Source organism: Microtus oregoni, unplaced genomic scaffold, assembly GCF_018167655.1.
Source record: "Microtus oregoni isolate MIOR12 unplaced genomic scaffold, Mior012 000032F_ref0000030, whole genome shotgun sequence".
NCBI lineage: Eukaryota > Metazoa > Chordata > Mammalia > Rodentia > Cricetidae > Microtus > Microtus oregoni.
In genome coordinates this window covers 11,993,177-12,008,853 of record NW_024543091.1, presented here as the reverse complement: position 1 = coordinate 12,008,853, position 15,677 = coordinate 11,993,177, and the positions used below count along the sequence as shown (strand labels likewise).

The following is a 15,677-nucleotide window of genomic DNA, read 5'->3' as shown; positions in this document are numbered from 1 at the left end:
GAGGGAGGGGAACCATAATCAGAATATATTATGAGAGGGGGGAATCTATTTTCAATAAAAGGGAAAAAAGAAAACAAAAAAGTGTAAAGTATGCAGAATATAAACTTTGACGTCTTACTCTTTATTAGTGTTAATATATACTGACACTGCTGTTCAGCCATCACCACAGTCCCTCTGACTGTCTCGTCCTCCTTCCTAACACTGCACCATTCCACAGCAGCTCCCAGCGCTGTGGCCTCTGACAAGTGCTGCTTCCCCACTTCTGTAGCAAAGTTATTCTCTGTCATCTCTTCTACAGTGATTAGCAAAGTGTGGGGTTTCTAAAGACTCTTCTTTAAAATTCATGATGTTTTTCTAAATATAACTCATTTAATTTGGGGCATATTGATGCCAAGCAGACTATGTGTTTACTATTTCTTAAGTCAACTCATACACAGATTTTTAAAACTTTCCCCCCTTTCTCAACCTAATCGTAAGATCCATTCATCTAGTTTGACTAATCATCATACCATATTAGCTAATGATTTTTGTGATTTTAGGAGAGTGTTTACCACAGCATAATAACAGTCTTGGCATTCTGCTTTAATGTGCATTGCCTCAAATGTGTTTGCCCTGCATCCCTGCATCCCTGGTCTGATCTTAGCAGTGTTTTGACACAGGCTCTAAAGCATATTGATAATCTATACAGTTTTTAGCTCACAGATAATTTTACCTAATAAGTAGAAAAGAAAACTGAGAATAATTCTGAACTTGTCTAATTTTCTTTGTAAGTCATAATGACATTAATTCAATATCTAATTTTGGTGTACAGTTTACTCATTATCAAAATACTATTTTGAGATAACTAGTAGAGAAGTGCAATTGGTTTTAAATGCTTTAAGGTCCCCAAAACGTGTATTTTTAAGTAGCACAGAGTGTTTTACTTTAACAGGACAGAGCAGACCCATCTTGTTCATATGGCAAGAAGCTGTTTTAGTGGAGTAAATTTGTTCATGAAGCCCTCTCTTTAATCACCTTCTCCTTTTGTCTGGTTGTTTTTGTTTGTTTGCTTGGTTTTGCTTTCTGATGATGCTAAGAGTACTGGTAATGTGGGTACAATTACAGGATTTCTGTTAGGCCCTTAAGAGACTTTGCAGCTAGACTTATTCAGTCATCAGCAAAGACAGCCAGTGACTCTGTCCTATGGAACAGCCTTGACTAATGTTGCCTTCCCGTCTACACAGATGTTCTCTGCCAGCTCCCCCAGCACCACCATGGGAGTAGATAGAATCCACGTCTGTGGAAGAGTTAAAGTTCTTAGTCAAACCTGTATGCAAGCCACATGATGATTGTCTATGTGTGGAAATATCATAACATTTTATTTAATTCTGGCAATATTCTTTTTTTTTTTTGAGGGGTTTGCGATGGAGTTTCTCTGTATGACAATTCTGGCTGTCCTGGAACTTCTTTTGTAGACCAGATTGGCCTTGAATTCTCAGAGATCTACCTGCCTCTGCCTCCTGAGTGCTAGGGTTAAAGGTGTGTGCCACCACTGCCTGGATATAATTCTGGCAATGTTCTTAAAGCTAGGTTTTTTCAAAGTAGAGGCCTGAACTCAGTTCTGCTGTTTCAGCTAGAAATACTAAATTTGGCTAAAAAATACAAAATATCTTCTAGGATTTCTTTCTTAAAGTCATTTCAGAATAATATTCTCCAAATCTTAAGGTTTTTAATGTGTTTTATGCATATTTAAGGATGTAAATTTTATTATCTAAAAGAAATGATCCTGTAAGAAATTAACCATTCCTCATAGCATAACCTGATCTAGATACACTTGTACTATATAAAGTGACAACCAGGATCAAAGACAAATGTTCTATAGTTTCTAGAAATCTAGGCTGTGCTCTACCAGTAAGAAATATATATCATTTTAAACCAGGTATGGTGGCATATTTGGGTGATAGAGGTAGGAGGATCAGGATTGAAGGCTAGCGTCAGCTATATAGTGAATCTGAGGCCAGATTAGGCTACATTAAACCAAAGATAGGTAGGTAGAGAAAGGGTAGGGGGAGGATACATAGATACAAATATATCTTTGTGTGTGTATGTGTGTGCGCACGCATGCATCCACTTGAGCACAGTTCTACATGGCAGCCAGTAAACAACCTCCAATGTTCCCCAGGAGTACCACCTACCTTGTTTTTTGAGACAGGGCTTCTCACTGGGACCTGGAACTCACTGATTGGGCTAGGCTGATTAGAGTATGCCTCAGGAAGTCTCCCATCTGCTTCCCCGGTACTGGGACTACAAGTTACTACCTCCAGTCTTCTGTGCGTGCTGGGGATCAATCTCAGGTCCTCATGCTTATTCTCTAAACACTTTACAGACCCAGCCCCCATACCATTTTTAAAAAAGAACTTCTAAGATAAAACCGTAGGTATTTAATGCTAGGCATCTACCCCAGGTAACTATTTTAATGTTTCTTATGCAAAAATTAGGTAAACATTGATGATTCTTTAACTTTCTGTGTCTGAACTAGTATTAAAGGTTCATTCACAAACTTGTAGCCATCTGCACTGTGCCTACTCTTTGACCTTTGAGAAACACTTCCAGTGCCAGCGTCTCTTTGAAGCATGAGACTTTGCTTCTCCCTGTACTCCTCCCGTGATGGTTAAGAGCCAGCCAGCTCCCCTGTCTACTCAGTGTGGGACTTCCTCCATCTCTGGTTCACTGCCCACAAAATTCATTGTGACGAAAGTTTTAATCCAAGCTTCATTTGAGGGTGGCAAGCTCTTTTTCATGTTCATCATTATAGAACTTACTATATATCCTTTGTGCCTCTGGCTCTTTCTGATTTCTTTCATTAATCCCAACAGTGTGAGTCAGTCTGGGTTCACTGTGAACTGAACCTTTTTCTGCACAAAGAGGCAGCTAAGATAGCTGAGTGGGAATACTTGTCAGAAGGCAAGAACAGTAACGTTTGTTACCAGGGGACTTGTTTGGATTCTGCTGACAATGGTGTGAACTAACGTGTGCTTTACTGGTGTGGTACTTTATGATGGTTCGTGAAAGAAGCGGGCCTTCTGTGTCTGCCCACCTTTTTCCTAAGGATAGGAAAATTTAGACTTATTTTCTCTTACAGAAAAGAGGTGATGATTTTGAAACTGTCTCCTTCTGGCTCTCTAACACATGCCGATTTTTGCACTGTTTGAAGCAATATAGTGGAGAAGAGGTAAGAAAACCATGGTGGTAAAAACAGCGTGCTGTACTTTCTCTGACCTTTTAAAGGGAAAGTTTAAAAAAACATTTGAATCATGTTAATTTTCAAACCCCTAAGCAAATGACTTGGAAATGTACTGCTTCAGTGATTCTTGCTGTCTTCTGGTGAGCTGAGCAATGATGTAGTTTCTTCCTTCCTCGCATTTGAGAAACATGGCAAAAACAAATCAAGCATCAGTCAAATGAGTAATTACCAGAGCTGTGACTCTGCATCTACATAACTTGGAGACCTATGGCAGGCAGAGAAGCTTAGTCAGTAGCAATCTCTAGCACCCGGAGCAAAGGACTGTCATACAAAATGACAGGCTTTTCGGAAACAAGCAGGACACCCAAGAAGGTGGGGCTGAGAGAACAGAATCCTGAGAAAGGCGGTGAAGGAGGTCCTGGATGCAGTGTCATTCAGGAAGCAGCTCCATCGTTAGGCAGGGCTGCTGAGCAGTGTGCTTACATGCAAAGTGTCTGGAAGAAGTGCTGCCCATCTGGGGAATTCTCCATTTACACCAGTGCTACTGAAAGACCTTTCTAAGATCTAACTGAAATCATTGTATAGATTCCACAAGTTAGACGAAAATGACAAAGTTCATTTATTTTCTAATCCAGAAAAATACTGGTACAAGAAGATTATGCATATATATTCCTCTGGGTGTGGTGTATATGAATAGGACTGTATTTAAAGAGTACTTTCAGTTATTTATTTAGTGTTTACTGTTTTATTAATGAAGTATGTTTTTTTTCTTAAATTAAATCCCCCCATCTTAAGTATAGATTGTCAAGATCATTTATTATTCAAAACTTTAAGTGGAAGAGGTTGATGACCAGAGTAAAAACAGTATTGAGAATGAATATCCTGGCACTGGGCGTGAAGGTGCTGAGCAAATTGCAGAGTGAGTTGGGCAGAGGCACTTGGAGACAGTGAGGTGGACAGAGAGACACTTAGAGTCAGTGAGGTGACAGAGGCACTGGCTTCCTGTGCACCCCTAACACTGTGTTGATTCTAGGGCTTCATGAAACACAACACATCTCGCCAGAATGAACACTGCCTCACCAATTTTGACCTTGCCGAATATCGGCAAGTGCTAAGCGACTTGGCCATTCAGATCTACCAGCAGCTTGTGAGAGTGTTAGAGAACATCCTTCAGCCGATGATAGGTAAGACCAGTGTTCCTGAGCATCATGTGTGCTCGCCAACAAGTGAGGCCAGTGGGACATGTGTCAGGCATGTATTCCTGTGGAAAACATAAAATAGTGTGTACAACAGAAATCCCTGTCTCCACATGACGGAAGCACTAGAATCTGTGTTTAAGTCTTCTCTCTGAAGACTTAGCTGTGCCTTATTTCTAGCAATAGACTTTGTCCTTGTGTCCAGTTGTCAAAAAGACTTTGGACTTCTAACTACAGTGGCACTACTGCACAGAGACTCCTGGGGGAGACCAAGGAGGCTGGGATGGGTTTTCACAAATGGTTTTGGTATAGGGTTTGTGAGGAGCTGAGTTTAGCACAAGGGAATAAATAAAAACAACCAAGGTATCGTGATTACTTTCAAGGGCCTCCCAGGTAAGGGGGATGGACATCTCAGAGTGGGTATCTCAGAGTCGGCTGAGCTTTCTAAGGAGGCATAAACCAGACACAGAGAAAGAGGTACAAAAACAGAGACTAAGTCTGGAGAAATCAAGGCGTTCCAAAGTCTCACTGCAGTTGTGAGGATCGGGGGAAGCTCAGCTCTCCAATCCCCACACCACCGGCTCTAGCAGGTCTTATTCTCCAAGACTGCTTCCCAAGGTCACACCTTTCTTACTGTCTTCTTGTTATTGTTTTGTTCTTGGTGTTGTTTGGATTTGTGGTTTTTAATATCTGAGATCAAATACAAAGAACACGTATTTAACCACTCTCAAAACTTCTCAGATACCACATGCCAGTGCAGTCTCAAAAGCTGCTGCTTCTTTTAGAAAATACAGCAGTAAGGTTACTTAATACTGGAAAAAACTTACTACTTCATTAAAGTTTAAATCCAAAGGCGAATTCTTGGAGCCATTCCTTCTCCCACCATCTTCATTCTCACATCATTTCCTAAAGTGTGTGGGGGGGGCATATACATGTACACCTCCCTCTGAATCCTCTTAATAATTGAAATACTTCTACAGTCTCAGGCATGCTAGAGCATGAAACAATTCAGGGTGTATCCGGGGTGAAGCCCACAGGACTCAGAAAGCGAACCTCCAGTATCGCAGACGAGGGCACCTACACGCTGGACTCCATCCTACGTCAGCTCAACTCCTTCCATTCAGTCATGTGTCAGCATGGCATGGACCCAGAGCTAATCAAGCAGGTGGTCAAGCAGATGTTCTACATTGTGGGTGCCATCACCCTAAACAACCTCCTCCTGCGCAAGGACATGTGCTCTTGGAGCAAAGGCATGCAAATCAGGTGAGCAAACACCAACAGGTGTCACTGCCCCGCTTGCCTCTTGAGGGCTGATGACTTGTTTCCAAGCAGTGCACCCATGGCCCAGCATGTGAGAACGACTGGCGTGGAGCCAGTTCTCTGACCTGGGGGGGTTCTCCTGCTCAGGAGGAAACCCTGCTCCTCTGTTAAGCCACCTTGTTTGTAGGAGTGTACAAAAGGCACAACAACAACAGACTTTTGTTTTCTCTTTTTTATTTGTTTTCACTGTACAGTAAGGAAATATTAGGGAAAACTTTCTAGTTTTCGGTGGTTGCTCTTAGAAATATCTTTCCATATTAGGAATATGAATGAGAATAGGTACAATAGGGGCTGGAGATATGGCTCAGTGGTTAAGAGCACTTACTGCTCTTGCATAGGACCCAGGTAAGGTTCCAGCACCTATGTGGTGATTCACAACTATCTGTAATTCCAGTTCTAGGAGATACAACTCCTTCTTCAGGACTCTGTGCATAGTGTGTACATGTACATATATCCAACCAAACTCATACACTTAAAAACAACTAATTAAAAAAGGTTTAAGTTGAAGAAAAGTAATAGATCCGAAGAGATAATTTACTAACAGGTGAATTTGAAGAAAAACTATACTCTATTTTTAAATTATAGTTTTTTGTGTTAGAGAAAAAGTCTCACTGTGTGACTCAGCTGGTTTGGGGCTCACAACCCTGCTTCAGCCAGGAATGCAGGCACGCACCACCCATGCCCAGCAGCAACTAAATTTTATACCCGCTGCTCATCATTGTCTCGTTGTAACATGACTGAATCGGGGAGGCAAATAGTTATTCTGTGCAGCCGGTATGTTCCCCGAGAAAGAGAAAGGGGGTTTTCTACAACATCCATCTGTAGTTACTAGTAGCAAACTTTAGTGTTGTATATTGACCGCTCTTCTCCACACTTCACTTTAAGGGATGACCTCCATTCAGGGATTCTAACTTTTCACGAAGCTATGCATCCTTTTTTAAACGACGGGCCTCGTGTAGCCAGGCTGATCTCAAACTCACAGTGTAGTCGATGATAACTGTGAACTCCTCATTTTCTCGCCTCTACCTCCCAAGTGCCAAGATTACAGACATGTGCTATCACAGCCAACTGAAGCCACTCATCTTAATATCATAATTCCTCCTTCTGTCTGAATTCTGACTATGTGTCGGTCTGCCTTAACTGTAGTTTGAAATCTGCCATTAGATAGCTGAGCATATAAACCCTAGCATCTGGGTAATTTCCTTATCTCTCCAGTTTGGACTCCATCTCTTCCCAAGGGCTTTCTTCCCCTTTTCTTCTCCTATCTCTAGGCTTTCTCAGGCCACTGTTCCCATTGTCAAGGCCCTTTCTTAGAGAAGCTTGGGTCCAAAGCATATATTAGGTATCTGGTTATTCAGCCAATCAATTTGGAGTCTTAAGTAAGGCAGAGTGCATGAAGAATTGAGAGACTTATCCTGCAAAGGGAACCTATGTCTGAAATTGCAGGAGAAGCCAGAAAGTCCATTCTAGTCAGCTGTTTAGTAAGTGCAGAGTCATGTGCTCTATTCAGTTTTGTTTATTAGCAAGTCTAATAACTTTTCCTCTGGTGACTTTGTTTCCATCTTCAGTAAAGAGTTGCAGTCTCTTGTCATTCATTCTTACATAATTACAATTATAAGCCTCATGACTTTATAATGATAAATGTTAAAGCACAGATGATTAGATTTTAGAAAATTGAACAAAAATACTACCTGTCATTTTAACTGACAAGGCTACATACACAAAATTAAGACACTTATGACAGCATTCAGAAAATTTGCATTTTCTCTTTTATTCTTTCTTACACTTTCTCTTTTTATTTTTGGCGTAGGTACAATGTCAGTCAATTGGAAGAATGGCTACGTGACAAGAATCTAATGAACAGTGGGGCCAAAGAGACTCTGGAACCTCTCATTCAGGCTGCTCAACTTTTGCAAGTGAAAAAGAAAACCGATGATGATGCTGAAGCCATCTGCTCCATGTGCAATGCTCTGACCACTGCCCAGGTACTACAGCCTCCTAAGGAGGCACACCATAGCAACTGTCACAGAGGAATTCAGAGAAGGCAGGCCTGGCCGTTGCTCTCCTCTCTGCACTGACTTACTCCTTTGACAAGAAGATACATAACTGTAAATCTGAAAGAGAGGAGATTTTATTATCAATTAATACATTTCAATACTACTAATAGGCATCTACAGAATATTCAGCAAAGAGTGGGTACCTAGTACTCTGTGTGATATACTCAGCCTTGAGAGACAGCCTGGAATAAAACGATGTCCTGTGGGGCATATATTCTGTGGAGCTCCAATTCATGAAGTTATTTCTCTGTTATTTAATAATTAATGGAGCTTTATATTTTTCTATTTGGATCCAATAATGTGGCTCAGGTAGTAAAGGCACTTACTATCAAGTCTAATGACCTGAGCTTGATCCCTGAAACCCACATGGTAGAAGAGAGCCAGCTCCCAAGGGCCGCCCTCTGACTGTCCACATAGTAGAAGAGAGCCAGCTCCCAAGGGCCACCCTCTGACCACACATGCATGCTCTGCACTGCCCACATGTGCACACACATGCTCAAAGCATTTCTTACTCTCAGTTTTTCAAGTGATTAATTCCCACCACACGGTATCATACTTGTAGGGGAAAATACTTCACTTAAGAATGAAAAATCTCCACCTTCATGAGCTTATAGTTCAATGGGAAAACAGAAATGCATGAAGCTGACACTGTCATAAAACCTCTAACAGACACTGCTCTTCTGCTTAAAAAGAAGCACTGGGGGAGATGACAGCCTTTTTCTGAGCAGTGCTGCTCCGCAGCATTAACCTTGGATGGGAACAGGATAGGAAGGTTATCAGAGGAAACAGCAACAGCTGGAAGAAGGCATCCAAAGAGCCTGCTGTTCTCTTTGCCTGGTGTTTCCTGCACTGAATCTTTGTCTTCCCAGTGCTGAGCACTGCAGCTGTGGCCAGTGTAATTCACTGTTCTCAGGGAAGACAGTCAGAACCACTGTCTGTAAAGGAACAGTGGGGAAACCCAGTTTATACCTGTTTCCTGTCCTCCAGCTTTTAAAGAATGTGCTCTGGAACTTAAATATTTCAACTTTAGTATATGCCCCAAGCATTAGGTAGACCTAGAATCCAGTTATCTCTTTGATTTACCTGGCAGATTTTAGTGAACAGTTCTTCTCTTAACAGCTCTAACCCTTGCTTCTGAATGCCCAATTCCTGAGTCCAGTGTGTCACTCACAGACTGGTCACTATTCCTGCCTCTTATTCCATGTCTCTGGTGCTTACCATACACTTTGCCTATAGGTCAGCATTGCCCTGTACTTAACCTTCTGTTTAACTAATTTAAATGTAAATAACTACATGTGGCTGTGATGTCTAGTGTGTTAGCACAGCTTTAAATAACAGCTTGAAAGTGAGGCCAGCAAGGTGGTACAGTCTCTAATCCCAGCACCTGGAAGCTGATACAAGTGGATAACAAACTCAAGTCCAGCTCAGGCTGCAGTTGGGATATGATTATATATCTGTGCGCGCGCACACGCACACACACACACACACACACACACACGTCTCCTTCCCTCTCCAGCCCACCCCAGGTAAAACTAAGAGGTCCTTCCCACTCATTAGATCATGAAGAGCCAGCCTGTTTGTGAAATATGCCAAAAGCTTTACCCTTTATCTCTCCAGATCGTCAAGGTATTGAACCTGTACACCCCTGTTAATGAGTTTGAAGAAAGGGTCTCTGTCTCATTCATCCGCACTATACAGGTAAGGGGCTTGTTCTTTCTCACTGTTTCACCCCAGGCTCACTCCAGTGGAGTATTTACCATGTTTTGGAGGGATAATGTGTTCTTATCTTTACTTTTCCATTTTACTTATTTTGCAGGACATTGACTTTTTATATAAGATTATAGTCAATAAATATTTTTAAGCAAAGATTAACATTTTTATTAAAGTTTTTTTTTTTAGTAGAAATTTCAATAGAAAAAGTATCTTACAAATTGGAAGTACTAACACCCTGCTTGTCCTTTTTCTTAATCTTAGATGCGGTTACGAGACAGGAAAGATTCTCCACAGCTGCTCATGGATGCTAAACACATCTTTCCTGTCACATTTCCCTTTAACCCATCCTCCCTGGCCCTAGAAACCATCCAGATCCCAGCCAGCCTAGGCTTGGGCTTCATTGCACGGGTCTGAAGTGCTGTCCAGGCAAAGACAGAGAACGCATTTCTCCTCTGAATAAGAACAGTCGTTTCCATTGAGCTACTGAAAATACACTTTTAAAGAAAAAGTACTGATTATCTCTAAAAGAAGATGTTATTAACTGGAAGTTTCCCTAGAATCCTTTCACTTGGGAGGAGACACTCCCATGTTACCTTTAAACCAGCGTTCATTCTTCACCAGTTGAGTTTGCATACAGATGGATGCTATCAGGGAGAAATGAGAAGAAGGGTAAAAGGTGTGTGTCTTCAGCTGACAGCGTTTTTTTTAAACCTTTAGTGCTGCATTTAAGTGACATAGAAAAATACAATTCCATACGGATGAACTGTTGTTAGCAAGGCACAAACAAAGAACTGAAAGAGAAATCACTACTGAATACATATCATACAATCATGTTGATATTGTCAAACTGGATCAAAAAATAAACTGGCAATATGTAAAGTAATTGCCTAAGTAACTTCCTTGTTTGTGTCATTAAGGTACAGCGATATTAAAGATGCTGGCTTGCTAGGTAGCATAGTTGCTTTTTGTACTGTAGCTTACCAAGCATCTTAAATTACTGCTACGTGCTGTCCCCTGATGATAGTCTTATTAGGCACTGCACAACCAGCTTCTCTTTCTTCACTGTTTACAATTCAACCAGATCAGTTTTAACAGGGTTATATACAATTATCTACAGGTTCATCTGCACAAGGAGCAGACACTGGAAGTTGTGTAGTGATAGGACAAGATGTTTGATGTTTAGGTAGTGTTAGAGTGGTTGGGATGTCCGTGCTGATCAGGATTGCATATGCAATTATTGATATGCAAATTAATTTTACCTGTGTGGATATCATCATATCATGGTATAGTGTTCTGTAAAATTACTTATTTTTAGTTCCCAAATCTTATTCTTGCCATGCATATATTCAACATTAACTGGTCCTATTTTTAATTTATTAAGTGTTAGCCTCAGTCACTATCTTGAAAGGACTATCAGAATATTTATGATTCAGATCTTGAAACTTTGATTATCCTATAAGTTATTCAAAAAAGACATATAATAAATCATTATAATTCAGGGGGTATAGGTGTTGCATCCTCTAAAAGTGTTTTCAGATATCACTAAATACTTTTAAAAACATCATATTATAAATACAGTAAGAAGATTTATGTAAGAAATATAAGAAGATTATTAAATTTTATAGAGGATTTGGTTCAGTAAGACCTAGATTCTGTAAACCTTCATTATGAAAGTCTAATTAAACATAGTCTCCACTTTTTTTCCTGGAAGTCTTATATAATAAATCCTTTGAGTTATGTAAGAACAAATTCTTAGTTTTTATTCCTCTGGTTCTTAGTTACATCATCAATTTATATAGTTTAACTGTAAGATGGTCGGTAACAATGACATTTAAATATGTGCAATATTATTGATGAGAACTAAACAGTTTCAAGTCAATGATAAATACTGTTATTAAACAGCAGTTATTGTCCATTATCTTACTGGAGCCTGAATGTCCTTGTTTATAAAATAAGAGGGTTGGGTAACTGGTTGTTCCAGCCACTTCCCCATTTACAGTTCCCTCATGCTTGGTTCCTAGGGCAAGGGGTCACAGTTACTCAGTCCATCCTGTTGTAAAGACCAGTGTTTAGTGCCTGTCGGTTCCCTGGGTTAACACAGTAAGTAACAAGTTTACGTAGCCACAACTTTTTCTTAACGTACATCATTTAGGTACTTTAGGAAAATCCTAATGTATTTGTGTTACTTGAAAGTCACGTAGTTTAGTGATTTTTGTTACATGATGAACTGCTTTGTCATTTGAAGGATTTTATTGAACCCAGGGCCCCATGTATGTTAAATAAGTCCTCTGTCACTGAGCTGCAGTCTCAGCCCTTCATCAGTTCTAGTACATTTATTTACTTGCAGAACCTAAAACACTAATTCAACCAGATTCAATTTTTGTGGGTTTTCTGTATTGTTTCAGTGAGCAGTTAATGCTTAAAGCAGCTTCATTCGTGCCGTGTGTCATACAGCTAGAGGGGGCAGCAGGTGGAAGAGCTGCTCAGCAAACAGAGCCATGTGTAGGCTGTCTTCCCTCAGCCCTGGCAGTCCTCCCACACCCTGCTCCCAGCTTAATCCTGTGTAGGACGCAACTGTTGTGCACCCTGAGTTTTGTCTTCAAGATCGTGCTACCACTGTCCCTGGAGCCCTTTATTTCCTTACTCCAGACATTGTGTCCTACAGTTCCTGGCACTTTTTCTCTGCTGTCAAGAACTGAAACTCCTGCTCCGTAGCTATTCCTACTCTGCAGTTTCTCCTGTTTCAGTGATAATGGCTCAGAGTTTCTATGATTCCAGGCTCCAGCTCTTTGAAGCTGCTTCAGAACCCCAGATGGGGATCTGAAGTAACGCCTCTTGTTTATCTGGAAAAGAATACTTAATAACCAGGGAACCTCAAAACCTGGTAAGTGACTGTGTGCACTTTGTTAAGGAAGCACCAGGTTTCTGCCGACTAGGTAGGGTAACCTTCATTCTGTCATCTGTGCCCTCACCTAGCTTCAAACACACACCCAGCTTTTCCTCTGCCTGTCACACTTTCCTGCTTCTTCCCTCGGTCTAATTTACGAGCCAGATGGTTTTCTGTGGCGCTGGCCGGCATGCATGGGACTTACCTTTTGGTGTCTGTGCACACACCTTTCTGTTCTCGTTTCTGTACTCCTTATTATTATCACTAATTGGCTCTTCCATCATTCCTCTGTGACACACTTGGACTCCAAAGAAGGAGCTCTTGGAAGGCACAACAGCACAGCACCCCTTCTCTTGGTAGCCCCTGCCAGAACCACCCACTTTCCCTGCCGCACGTGCAGCTTACACCCGTGGGATCCAAGGTGAGAAGAAGCAGTTTCCCCTCCCTTCCTGCAGCTTTTCTTAGCCCAAGGCTTGAGTCTGCCTTCAAGTAACTCCAAAGCAGGAAAGATAAGCATGAAACAAGATTCAGAAAGGACAAGTTGATGGTTCCTTTAGAAGCTTTGAACATTCCTCATAACCTGGCACTGCTTTGAAAGCAAATATACAGAACTGTAATCCAAAGCCAAGTGATAGAAATTAGGTTAGAGGACTTGCTTTGTTACTGATCCATTTCAGTAGATAGACTCTTAATGGGTGAGCAAGCGTGTGCAATACACATATTCTTTCAGAGTGTATACAGGAGGCTGTGAAAAGCAGTGTCTTGATTGTTGTGAGAAATTACTTTTCTGACAATTCTAGGAAAGAGGAGCTACTGCCATCCTGAGAGCTCCACAGAGTTCCTTCTCTCACACCCACAGCCGCCAGCTGAGAGGTTTCAGGAGGTCTTGTCGAGGGTTAAAGAGCGAATGTCCATGTGTGCTAGAACCCGTATGCATGTGCTTCACGCCAGCACTCTTCTCTCTTACCTCACTCCCTCACAGCGTCAACAGGAGACAGCTCCCACAGTCAATGTGAGGGACAATTCGGATCAATGGTGTGCTCAGTGACTTGCCTAGGGTGGCACTGTCCTCCAGATGCTGGGGTGCCCTGGGCTAGTGAGGGCCCTCTTCTTCTCTACTGGTACGTGGAAAGAGAAAAATGATGGGCACCAGCTTGCTTCTGTGGAGGCCGGTGCACAGTACTTGTAACGCCAACTGTGACAAGGCTTGCCCTTTGACATAATCAGTGCTAGTTGACAGGGTACGGGCTCTCAAACTAGAGACTGTCCAAACTAAGAGGGCAGGGAGCAGTAAAAAGCTCAGATGTGAAGAGGCAAGGCAGGCCACTCCACAGCCCTGAGGTTTCCCTGTGAGAGCCCCTGACTAAGCGGCACAGCCTACAGAGAACTCTCCTGTAGTTTCAGTCTGCTGTCTTGTCTAGGGGAGCCCAGGACACTAAGGACTTCCCTCCCTGGGGCTGTCCACCATTGGCAAGTCACTGTAAGCTTGGAAGTGCCCCCAGCACGCTGCCAGGGAGACGCCGGAGCTGGCTGTGGGCATGCGTGCTGGAGGCCACAAGCATTGTGCTAGTGCTTTGTAACTGTTCTCAGACTGTGCTGTGAGGGCCGCCTTAACCCTTGCCCCGTCCCTATTAGAGCTGCCTTAAGTTCCCCAGAACTTGTCCTCAGTGAGGGATATCTTGCCATGTTTCTTGAGGTTTTGTGAGGATTTGGATTGGATGTGGCTTCCTACCACTGATTCCTTTCTCTCCTTCCTGCATCTCCTGCCACCTGTCATTTCCAAACGGAGATTGGGATTTATGAAGCAACCAATAAAATGTTAGCTTTCCAAGTGTTTCTGGGCTAGTGCAGCTCCTCACGACAGTAAGGAAACAAGCTCATGTGGAGGAAGCAGGACGGACGTCAGAGTATCCGTGGGGTCTCAATAGATCAGAAACCGAAAGATGCCATGTCAAACATCTCCCAAATGCATTTTATACATTTTTTATTTTATAATTTGGTCTAGCTGAAAATGTTCATTAGCTTAATGTAATGGATAAAATTAGACTCATAACATATCTGTAAACAATTAACATATCCTTGGCATTGTCATATTGCTTGGAATAGTTGAGAAAGTTTTGGGTTTGCTTTTGAAGGTTGAAATTGTCATATATAATTTAATGTTTGGAAAATTAATGCATTCCTGTGTATTTTCCAGAGTCAGTAGTTTCAATAACTTACTGTTATTATGTGCTATAAAATCTTAGCATAAGTCACATGAGCCATTATTTTTCCTGCAAACAGTGATTTTTTTCCTTTAAATGTGATTATGTGTTGTGGTTTATAATCCCTAAATATGTTCCTTTGTGGATTTCTGAAGTAGTATTGATTTTCTTGTGTTCTTGGAAAGTTTAAATTGTTCCAGCAGTATTGCACAGATGAGTTCATGACATTTAACATACTGCATTTTTATTGTAACTGTTTATAACTTAGTGTGAAATAGACCTGCCTTGGAAATACAGTGAAATGGGACATTGCAGTTTTCAAAACTGTTTTTTTTCCTCGAATCTGGAGAAAGAATTTTTTTGATCTACACAGTTAATCTCTGCAAAGTGATTAGGTGAGGAAGCAGAAATGCTGAAAGGTGAGAGGTGTTACCAAGCCTCTCCAGAGAGTCTCACAGGAAAGCTTATAGAATGTTAACAATTCACCTCATTATCAACAAAGCCTTGGAAACATGAGTTTCTCACTGGATATCACCTAATGCTAAAAGGAAAGCCAAAACAATATCAGAATGACATTTTCTGCTCTGAATTTGTAGTTGTCTAAAGTTGTACTTAGTATGTATCTGTTGTTAGCTCTGTATTCTCCTAGCTGCTGTAGAAAAATGTTGAAATAAAGATAAGGATATAAAGAAGTTTTGTCCATGTCTATAAATCCACTTCACATTTTAAAACAACAAACAAACTGTTATTCTGAAGATTAATAAATGTATAATCTCTTCAAATGAGAATCTCAAAGGGTCTTAGAAATGGAAAGGTCGGTGAGTCTATACTAGAAAACAGTGATGTGTGAACTGCCAGACCACATGAGCAGATCAACCAGCTGAGGAACAGTGGCTTCTTTTCTTCAAGGGAAAGGCATGCCTGAGTTTCCTTGGATCCTCTGACAGAAAAATAGAGCCTAGGCATTTGGAAATGGATATGGAGTTTTCAAAAGTCTAAACAAGATTTGTGTCACAAGTTCAGCTTTTAATAGAGTAGAAGAGACAGATACACAGAGTGGGATGGGAATCAAAGGGG

General features: G+C 41.3%; 1 protein-coding gene across 4 annotated transcripts in view; it reads left to right on the top strand.

Annotated features, from left to right (window-relative positions):
- The window catches only part of Myo5a (myosin VA), a 157,961-nt gene extending 142,683 nt beyond the window's left edge, over positions 1 to 15,278 (top strand). For all 4 annotated transcript variants that reach the window (XM_041679885.1, XM_041679882.1, XM_041679883.1 and 1 more), the window contains 6 exons: positions 3,122 to 3,211; positions 4,257 to 4,407; positions 5,400 to 5,682; positions 7,550 to 7,724; positions 9,414 to 9,494; positions 9,771 to 15,278. In XM_041679885.1, the coding sequence (XP_041535819.1) occupies positions 3,122 to 3,211; positions 4,257 to 4,407; positions 5,400 to 5,682; positions 7,550 to 7,724; positions 9,414 to 9,494; positions 9,771 to 9,923 (933 nt within the window). In that variant the 3' untranslated portion in view covers positions 9,924 to 15,278. The remainder of the gene's footprint in view (positions 1 to 3,121; positions 3,212 to 4,256; positions 4,408 to 5,399; positions 5,683 to 7,549; positions 7,725 to 9,413; positions 9,495 to 9,770) is intronic.
- Positions 15,279 to 15,677: the final 399 nt, after the last annotated feature.